Source organism: Piliocolobus tephrosceles, chromosome 3 (assembly GCF_002776525.5).
Source record: "Piliocolobus tephrosceles isolate RC106 chromosome 3, ASM277652v3, whole genome shotgun sequence".
NCBI classification, from domain to species: Eukaryota; Metazoa; Chordata; class Mammalia; order Primates; family Cercopithecidae; genus Piliocolobus; species Piliocolobus tephrosceles.
In genome coordinates this window covers 148,611,807-148,622,420 of record NC_045436.1, presented here as the reverse complement: position 1 = coordinate 148,622,420, position 10,614 = coordinate 148,611,807, and the positions used below count along the sequence as shown (strand labels likewise).

Here is a 10,614-nt window from a genome sequence, read left to right as displayed (position 1 = left end):
AGCCTAGCCAACACGGTGAAACCCAGTCTCTACTTAAAAATACAAAAATTAGCTGGGCATGGTGGCGGGCGCCTCTAATCCCAGCTACCTGGGAGGCTGAGGCAGGAGAATCGCTTGAACCTGGGAGGCAGAGGTTGCAGTGAGCCGAGATCACACCATTGCTCTCCAGCAGCCTCAGCGACAGAACAAGACCTTGTCCCGCCAAAAAAGAAACACCTGAGGCTGAGTAATTAATTTTTCAAAAAAAGAGGTTTAATTGGCTCACGGTTCTGCAGGCTGTATAGGAAGCATAGTGGCGTCTGCTTCTGGGGAGGCCTAAGGAAACTTCCAATCATGGCAGAAGGCAATAGAGGAGCAGGCACATCACATGGTGAAAGCAGGAGCAAGAGAGAGTTGCAGGGAGGTTCCACACACTTTTAAACAAACAGATCTCTTGTGAACTCATTCACTATTGTGAGGACAGCACTTCTCATGATGGTGCTAAATCATTGATGAGAAATAAACCCCCATGATCCAATCACCTTCCACCAGGCCCCACCTCCAATACTGGGGATTACCATTCGACATGAAATTAAGGCAGGGACAAATATACAGACTATATCACCTTATAAAGGTAATGCTTTCCTTTCTTCTTTGCTTAGTTTTGGTGGCTAATGGCTCTGTCCCACAAAACCCCTGCCTCCCAAGAGAACTCTGCCAAGCCCATCGGATCCTACTCCTTCGGACAATGCCCAACACCCCCTCCTCAAAGCCCCCTCTTTTACACAACCAGCACCAGCACCCAGGGCTCAGGAAGAACAGGTGACAGGAAACCCCTCCAGTAACGGCAGAGGCCCAAAAAGGAAAATTCTGGAGCAGTTAGGAACTTTGTCTCATCCTTTAGCTGTGATAGGTGAGTATTTAGTTTAGGGTAGGCAATAATAATACACTTTTTCATCACTTACTATGTATGTGCCAAGCACTCACTTGTTTTATCTCATATAACTGACAAAACAATGCCGTAAGGCAGCTCAGCCATATTCTCTCTATAATACAGATAAGGAAAGTAAAGATTTTTTTCTCTCTGTACAGCAGGCACTTTTATTAGTGGCTGGAATGCAGTTATTCACAAGAGTGCACAAACAAAATGGGAGAGGGGGATCAAGTAGGGCTGGCAGCTGGCACGGGAAATGGGAGACACCTGGCTCGGGGTTTCTCTCTGTTTGAGATCCTGGGACAGAGCTATTAAGTGAAGAAAAGAAGCCGGGGGCCTTGGGGTATTGCAGGTGGGAATGGAAAACCAGGTCCTTTGAGTTCAACAAGTTTGGCAAAAGGATCCTCAAGGTAAGATGTCTGGCCCCTCTACCCATCCATCCTCCAGAAAGTCCCTTGGGTAGATTCAGTTTCTCTTACAAAGAGAAATGTGTTAGTAACTGGCAGAAGCAAGCAGAGGAGAAATTGGCCCAAACTCTCCATCTAGCCAACAAGTTTCCATTCTAATTGGCACCCATTCATAAAGTCACTTGGAATAAACAAAACCTTAGGTTTTCAGGTATCCTTATTTTCTCAGATTTCACACTAGAATACCAAAGTTGTACTTCTTTTTCTGAAGTGCCACTCATTTAAGGACTTACTTTCTCCATCGGAAATTTTTCTCCTTTGAGCAGCTTTATATATTTATTTCCCAACAGACACAAACAGATGAGTCACAGAAGAGAAAATGCAGGGCCATAATCTTTATCTGAAAACTTGGAGGTCAGATGTGCCTCGAAGTTCAGACCTTGTGATTTTAGGAAGGTAATGCAATGCATTTAGCACACATCCTATAACACTCAAATCAAATTAATATTATTCAGCAAAACATGCAAATAGTCAAGACAGAATAATATATACTATAGAACCTCACATTAGGCTGGGTGCGGTGGTGCATCCCTGTAATCCCAGCACTTTGGGAGGCCAAGGCAGGTGGATCACATGAGGTCAAGAGTTTCAGACCAGCCTGGCCAACATGGTTAAACCCCATCGCTACTAAAAGTACAAAAATTAGCCAGGCATGGTGGTGCATGCCTGTAATCCCAGCTACTCGGGAGGCTGAGGCAAAAGAATCACTTGAACCCACGAGGCAGAGCTTGCAGTGAGCCGAGATCGCACCACTGCACTCCAGCCTGGGTGACAGACAGAGACTCCATCTCAAAAAAAAAAAAAAAAAAAACCTCATATTAGTTCAAGTTAAGTTTTACCACCTACAGAGTGTATCAAAAGCCTACAAGAAAAACTTGTTTTCAGAGCTTTTCACATTTCAGAGTTGTCCATAAAGGATTACACACTTACAAATGGCTCAAAAACTAGAAGAAAACAAAATCAACCTGATAGTTACCAACAATGTACAAATTAAAACAATCAAGGTACCAATTTTTGCCTAACAAATTAGTGAATATGTTTTTCAGGGAAAATAACAAGAATATGAAATTGAGTCTTTTTGGCTATTGCTGTGAGAATGTAACCTGGGATGACCTTCAGATCAACAATGGTGTCATCAAGTGCTTCAAAAATGTGAACATCTTTGACCCTCAAAGTGCCTATTCAGGAACCCATTTTCTGTGGAAGTCCTCTGATATTTGGGCAAAGTTTCGTGCACAGAGGCGTTCACTGAAACAACGAGTTTTAAAACTCACTTAAAAATAATTAGCAACTGAAATCTCCCAAATAGGTACACAGTAAAGTAAAATACAGTGAATCCACATGTGGAACAGTAGGCAGCTCTTTTTTGCGTGTGTAGGGAAATAGAGAAACATTTCTGGGTAACATAAACTGAAAACGTCATGATACAAAGTTATACTGCATTATGAACCTATCGGAGTTAAAAATGCAATTAGAGGGCCGGGTGCGGTGGCTCACGCCTGTAATCCCAGCACTTCGGGAGGCCAAGGCGGGCGGGTCATAAGGTCAGAAGATAGAGACCATCCTGGCTAACACGGTGAAACACCGTCTCTACTAAAAATACAAAAACAAAACTAGCGGGGCGCGGTGGCGGGCGCCTGTAGTCCCAGCTACTCCGGAGGCTGACGCAGGAGAATGGCGTAAACCCGGGAGGCGGAGCTTGCAGTGAGCTGAGATTCGGCCACTGCACTCCAGCCTGGGCGACTCCGTCTCAAAAAAAAAAAAAAAGCAATTAGAAAAGGCCAGAATAAAATATGCTAACAATGGCTAGTGCCTTGGAGTAATAAGATGAATGGTGATTCTCGCTCCTTCCTCCCACAAACTTTAAATTTTTGGGGAAATTTTTCAAAAATACCTAGTGCACTGTATTGTAGCTAAAGGGAAATGGGAAAAGATGGCTTGGCTACTTAACTCCCATGCAACATTTTGCTCAGGTTAGAGCAAACTCTAACCTGAGGTGTCACTCTGGACTTTTTAAAAATCCCTATCATTGCAAAACTATCACCACCTCCAGAGTAAATACTGTTTAATATATGTGGTCCACATTTATTTGACAGTTTAAATGACATAATATAAATCAAGCCCAATACACACTCTGGAGAAAAAAATACTACATTTTTTAAAGATTAAAAGATATATGCCACTTTGCCATTTACCCAGACCTTTCAGAGACAGTAAGACAGATAGACAGGCGTTGGCACAATGCCCAGTTTACAAGTGAGGAAATGGAAGTGGACAGAACCGCATGCTACAGGCATCAGGGTCTCCTTCTGATTTTTTTTTTTTTTTTTTGGTGGGGGCGGGGGGACAGAGTCTCGCTCTGTCACCCAGGCTGGAGTACAGTGGCATGATCTCTGCTTACTGCAACCTCCGCCTCCCAGGCTCAAATGATTCTCCTGTCTCAGCCTCCCGAGTAGCTGGGATTCAGGCCTATGCCACCACACCCAGCTAATTTTTGTATTTCTAGTAGAAAACGTATTGGCCAGGCTGATCTTGAACTCCCGACCTCATGATCCACCCACCTCCGTCTCCCAAAGTGCTGGGATTATAGGCGTGAGCCACTGCACCGGGCCTCCTTCTGATTTTTGACTTCAAGTCCAAGGCCCTGACTTAAGGCTTGGTGTTCTTTCCACCATATCATCCCATGACCCTGTTACTTACTGATTCTTTATAAATATCTTAGAATAAAAAGAATTTTCGGCCTGGCGCGGTGGCTCAAGCCTGTAATCCCAGCACTTTGGGAGGCCGAGAGGGGCGGATCACGAGGTCAGGAGATTGAGACCATCCTGGCTAACACGGTGAAACCCTGTCTCTACTAAAAAATACAAAAAAACTAGCCGGGCGAGGTGGCGGGCGCCTGTAGTCCCAGCTACTCGGGAGGCTGAGGCAGGAGAATGGCGTAAACCCCAGAGGCGGAGCTTGCAGTGAGTCGAGATCCGGCCACTGCACTCCAGTCTGGGCGACAGAGCAAGACTCCGTCTCAAAAACCATTCTCCTGCCTCAGAATTTTCTTCCGCAAAAAAATAGTTTAGTAATAATAAGCATGGACTTCAAAATCAAACAGATCTGACTCAATGGACTCCATGCCAAAATCCAGCCTACACGAGTGACTTTTTCAACTTCTCTGAGGCTCAATTTCCTCATCTACAAACACAGGAATAAAATTACGTATATAACTGACAGGAAATTCATTGTAAGAATGAAATGATCTAGGCATTTAGACTACCGCCTGCCACAAAACAGGTAATAATAAAAATTGAATTCCTTTTTCCCAAAAGAGTAAAGTGTCTACAGTGTACTAACACCAAATTCTGATTTTAGTTTTTATAAACCACACCAGAATTATTAATATATTAATGCTATTAATATAATAATTATATTAGTTCTAATAATTATTAATATATCTGCTTTCAGCGGCACACCAAATCTTTACAACCACTGAAGTGTCCTAAATTATTAGGAACCACTCAACCTAATAGTTTATACCAATGACAATTTAATTTATTCTTTTTGTCAGCTTTAAATCATTTCTCTATTGTTTCAATAAGTCATTACACTTCAACATTAGGGCCAAAGAGTTATTTTTAAAGAAACAATAAAATTTGTTGTTTGTTCACTTGGGGCTGTTCTCTCACGTTCAAATTCAACTATTCAAACTTCCAAATAGATTCATTTCATTTCTTTTTTTAGAGGGGATAGGGGCAGGGAATTGACAGAGTCTTCTCAAATTTTTTGTTTCCTTTTTAAATTAAATGTTGATGTGGAATCCGAAGCTCCAAGGTGTGCTTTTTCAAAACTTTCCAAACACTGTATATTATGTGGATGTACAGCTTTGCAGCTACCTGGCTAAGGGAGAACCCAGAATTTAATAAAGCTTATCTTTAGCAACTAAAAGGGAGTCAGAATGCTGGAGGGAAGCCCACAGCCCAAGGACAATGCGTTTCTCCTCTTATCAGCCCCAGGACCTCTTCCACCCACTCCTTACTCCAGGGCTATGCCCACTGTATGAGAGAGAAACTAATAAGCCTGAAGGTTGAGTAACCAGAGAACTTAAGGACATAAATAAGCCAAGATGTGGAAAATCATCCCTTTGGGTGCTTGTGGTATGTAGTTTCGAATGCTGCTGCTAAGAGACAAGTTTAATGAGATTCTTCTACTAGGAAGGAAGTGAAAAAGGCACTGCCACTACCCACCGTGAAGCTATCTGCCCTTCTTTTCTCTGCTTAACAACTTGTGATAACCACATGCTTACAATTTTATGATGTTCTAAACTATCTTAGAATCTCAGCAAGACTGCAGAGGTTGACTCATATTCTATTTTTCTCTGCAGAGCAGTGGGGTACAGTGGAAAGGGAATGAACTTTGGAATCAAGCAGGCTGGGTTATCCCAGATAAAGATACATATAAAGGTACACACATACACAGACACCTCCCAGTGGTTCTGCTTCTCTGACTGCTGACTGGCACAGTCCCTATGTGATGTTCAGCCAGTTGTTTAACCTCTCTTGCCTCAGTTGCCTTACTGGAAGTAAGTACTTCATCCAGTTATGAGCGATGAGTTTAAAAATGCATATGAAGGCTGTGCTCAGTGGCTCATACCTGTAATCCCTGCACTTTGGGAGGTCGGGGAGGGCGGATCACTCGAGGTCAGGAGTTAGAGACCAGCATAGCCAACATGGTGAAGCCCCAATTCTACTAAAAAATACAAAAATTAGCCAGGCATGGTGGCGGGCGCCTATAATCCCAGCTACTTGGGAGGCTGAGGCAGAAGAATTGCTTGAGCCCGGAAGGCAGAGGTTGCAGTGAGCCGAGATCGCACCACTGCACCTCAGCCTGGTAAACAGAGCAAGACTCTGTCTCAAAAAAAAAATTCAAAAATAAAAACAAACAAATAAATAAAAATGCAGCCGGGCACGGTGGCTCACACCTGTAACCCCAGCATTTGGGAGGCCGAGGTGGGTGGATCACGAGGTCAGGAGATTGAGACCATCCTGGCTAACACGGTGAAATCCCATGTCTAGTAAAAATAGAAAAAAATTAGCCAGGCATGGTGGCGGGCGCCTACAGTCCCAGCCAGTTGGGAGGCTGAAGCAGGAGAATGACATGAACCAACCCAGGAGGCGGAGTTTGCAGTGAGCCAAGATCACACCACTGCACTCTAGCCTGGGTGACAGAGGGAGACTCCATCTCAAAAAGAAAAAAATAAATAAAAATAAAAATGCATATAAATACTCAACCCAAAGCCTGGCACACAGCTGGCAGTAAACAGTATTTCCCATTTCTTTCCCTCTACCTCCCTATGCTTAACGTACAAACATTAACACCATCTTCGGTTCCAAGGGGATCAGATGTTGGCTGGTCAGAGCATTTTCTCTTTACACAGGCCTCAAGATACTGGCAAATTTGTGCTCTGTATCCTTTCCTTTTTAGACACCTGTTTCTTCTTTTCTCAAAAAGAAAAAATAAACAAAGGCTGTCATGCAATTCGATGAGAGCTTTCATCAGTAAAATTCCAGTCCTGAGACCTGGGTGTTGCTCAGAGGTCAAACAAAACACACACCCACTCTAGGGATGGATTTCTCCTGCTGATGATGGCTAATTACATGCATCATGTGCTGATGTTTTTATAATTTTACTCCCAGATTAAACTCTTCCCCAAATTCTGGAGCAACTGACTCCAACCCTCTAAGGAATGTCTCCAACCTCACATCCAAGTGGAACCTGATTATGCACCTATGTGTCTCAGCAATGAAATGCAGGATGAAAATCAGAATGAACCAGCAGGGCATAGTGGCTCATGCCTGTAATCCCAGCACTTTGGGAGGCCGAGGCAGGAGGATCACTTGAGGGTAGGAGTTCAAGACCAGCCTGGCCAATATGGCAAAACACGTCTCTACTAAAAATATGAAAATATAGCCGGGCATGGTGGCACATGCCTGTAATCCCAGCTGCTCAGGAGGCTGAGGCAGGAGAATCCCTTGAACCAGAGAACTGGAGGTTGCAGTGAGCCGACATGGTGCCACTGCACTCCAGCCTGGGTGACAGAGTGAGACCCTGTATCAAAAAAAGAAAAAGAAAAAAAAATTGTCCCATCCAATAAAACATGTCACTAGCTGCTATTTCCCCAGGTGGATGGCTAATGGAAATACGGGCCTGCTAAAAATACTCAGGAGACAATACTACCTATCTCGTTCCCTTTCAAACCTGCTCTGGTTTCTATGAAAAAGTGAAGGCCAAACTGCTAAGTCAGTGTAAAAGTTTTAAGCGACTGAAATGTTCTCAGGAGGAAGAGTTTATGGATGTTTATGGAGGAGACAGTCACTGTTGAAAGGCTTCCAGTTGCTTATTATTTGGACCTGAAGAGGAGCCACCCCTGAAATCAAGCTTGGAAGAGCTTGCTGACGTCAGACTCCAATCTGTAGTAACCCCAAATGGCCAAGCAGGTATGTGGGTTTTTTTGTTTTTTTTTTTAACTGAGGCTGTTAGGTGGCAATTAAGAGGGGAAGCGGTGGTAAGGAATCCCTAGTGTCTGCAATTATAAAAGCAAGGATATGACATAGGACTTCCATAAAACTTATACCTCCTCTTAAGATTGATTTCAATTAAAAACTGCTTCATCGTTGGTGACACTTTAGCATCTCTGCTGGTGGCTTCCTGCTCTGACCACACAAGGTTCCTTTGGTGACGACAGGAATCAACACAAAGAAGAAAAATATTTAAGTTTACCAACGCGCCTTCCCTTTTACCGAGCCTGATTTCTACAGGATATATGGGAAGAAATGTGAACTCCCTGACCTGTTACAAGAATCCATCAACCACCAAAATAAATGGAAACTTGGAAAGAGATTGAAGTCCTCTAGGTTTTAGGATATTTTAAGGTATTTAAAAGGGAGAAGGAGGCGCCGACCGCGCACCCGGTGCTCTTTGTCACGATCTTCCGCTCGCGGCGCCTTTGAGGACAAGGGCGGTGGGAAAGGGGTCCGCGGAGTTCCGAGGCGCGCGGCCGTGGAGGAAGCGCCCCCGAAGAAGCCCTGGTCCCTACGCCCCGCACAGCTCAGGGCTGGGGGACACAGACCCTCGGAGGAGGCCCCGGGGAGGGAAGGCGGGAGCGGGGCCGGCGGGAGGGGAGGGACGAGAGCCGTTGCCACGCACCGCGCCCTGCCCGGACCGCCCCGGGACAGCCAGTTGTTCAGCGCCAGGATCCCGAGGCTGTGCTAAAAAGCGGGCTCCTCGGAGCGCCGCAGGGCTGCCGTCCCGACCCCCTCGCTTCCTTCCGCGCTCCCGGGACCCGGCTCAGCACCCGGCGCCCCGGCTCCTACCGGACACTCACCCGGAGCCACCAGCGGCGAACTCACGGCGCCTCCCACGAAGACAGCAGCGGCTAGGACAGCGGACCCCGGGAGTGCCCGGGGAGCCATCGCCGCGTCGCTTCGCCCTCCTCCCCCAGAGCGCCGCGTCCCGCGCTCGGGAAGGCAGAGCCGCTCCGGAGCCAGCGGGCTGATCGAGTGGCTGGGCTCGGCCCCAGGGAGCGGAGAACCCCGCCCCGCCATGGCCCCGCCCCGGCCCCGCCCACCATGGGCCCGCCCCACCACCACCACACCCACCTCTGCTCGGTCCCGCCTCTTCCCGCGCGCCCCGGGCTCCACCTAAGACGGCACCAGGCCCACTCATGGCTCCGCCCCCGACTCCCCGCCCACCTCAGCCTGATCCCGCCTCTCCCTGCCAATCCCGCTTCCTTTCCAAACCAGGCGGCAGCCTCTGCGGCGCAGCTAGGCCATGAACACGCCCCGTTTCTCCACCCACCTCGACTTGGCCCCGCCTCTCCTTGCCGCGCCCCGGACTCCACCTAAGAAGGCACGTGTTCCATCCATGGCCCCGCCCGTTTCCCCGCCCACAGCTCAGCCTGACCCCTCCTCTCCCTACCACTCCTGCTTCCTTTCCAAACCCAGCAGCAGCCCGGGCGGTGCAGTTAGGCTATAGCCCCGCCCTAGTGCCCCGCCCACCGTGGCCTGGCCCTGCCTCTACTTGCTACGCCCGCTTCCTTTCCAAGCCGGGCTGTGATCACGCGGGAGCCCGGGGCTGGAGAAGGGTCGCCTGGTTGCAACCTTCCTCCAGAGCTGAGACTAGGCGGCCATGGGAAGAGAAAGACGGAGCTCGCCCCAAGAAGCACTGGACAGCCAGAAGCGGCCAGCACTGGAGAGAGCCCAGTCTTTTCTCACTGTTGGCATGTCTATCCAGCTGGGATTCCCCTCGGTTGCGGGTCTAGGGAGTGATGCTGTGCTGGACGTCACGTTCTGTTGTTTGAAAACTAGCAGAAAAGATAAATAACTTAAATTTCTTCCTCTGTTTGTTTGCATTTAAGCTGCTCCTATGGGGAAAATACCTCTATGCATTTTCACGAGCAACGCCTTTGTTTAAAATCGTGTGCCTGTATTGCACCTTGCGCATACTCCTGCAAAGTAGATCTTTAAGTGCCCAGGCACTTATTATCTCCTCACATCCTCACATCAGCTCTGCGAGGTGACTCTTAGAGGCCAGGGAGTAAACCCACGATGTCTGGGCCACCATGATAAATTGTAATTATCTCATTGTCATTGTGTTTGCTCGCTGCTGTGCCCTCAGCGCCTGGATGGAGGACAGACAGCACACGCTAAGAGGTCAGAAGTGTTTTTTGAAGTTGAATCATCTTCACAAGCATTGATAGGACTCAGAGGCGCTCTCTGAATAGTTCCTCTTTACTGCCCTGTAGGGACTGTTGTTACTGGGCCATCAAGCATTTGCTTGAAGGAAATGAGGGCAGGACTTGAGCAAATACTCAACAACAGCAAGAAGAGGGGGTGCATGGGGACTGTGGGTTTTCACAGGATGGGTCTCATCCTTGAGGTGACTGATAGCCTCTAGTTTTCAAAGGACTATTTATTCTCTCACTGAGTCCTCCACGCAGTCTGCGATACTATTATTACAAGCATTGCGTTGATATGGAAATTGCCGGTGACGGAAGCTCAGGCCACTACAGTACAGATGGCTGAGGCTGAAGGATGGAGCCCCTGACCTTTGAAGCCCAAGGGGGGCACTGCGCGTCCTGGGCTTAGTTGGCTGCGCATCCTGCAGTCTGGCAGGCTTAGCAGGCAGCCTTTGCTAGTTTTATATCAACATAAACACTGAGAATGGATGCAGAGGAAAGCAATCCATGTG

At 47.2% G+C, this 10,614-nt stretch overlaps 1 protein-coding gene across 2 annotated transcripts in view; it reads right to left on the bottom strand.

The window, feature by feature from the left end:
- The window catches only part of RELL1 (RELT like 1), a 100,479-nt gene extending 91,526 nt beyond the window's left edge, over positions 1–8,953 (bottom strand). For both annotated transcript variants that reach the window (XM_023224533.1, XM_023224532.2), the window contains exon 1: positions 8,750–8,953. In XM_023224533.1, the coding sequence (XP_023080301.1) occupies positions 8,750–8,837 (88 nt within the window). In that variant the 5' untranslated portion in view covers positions 8,838–8,953. The remainder of the gene's footprint in view (positions 1–8,749) is intronic.
- Between the last annotated feature and the right edge of the window lie 1,661 nt (positions 8,954–10,614).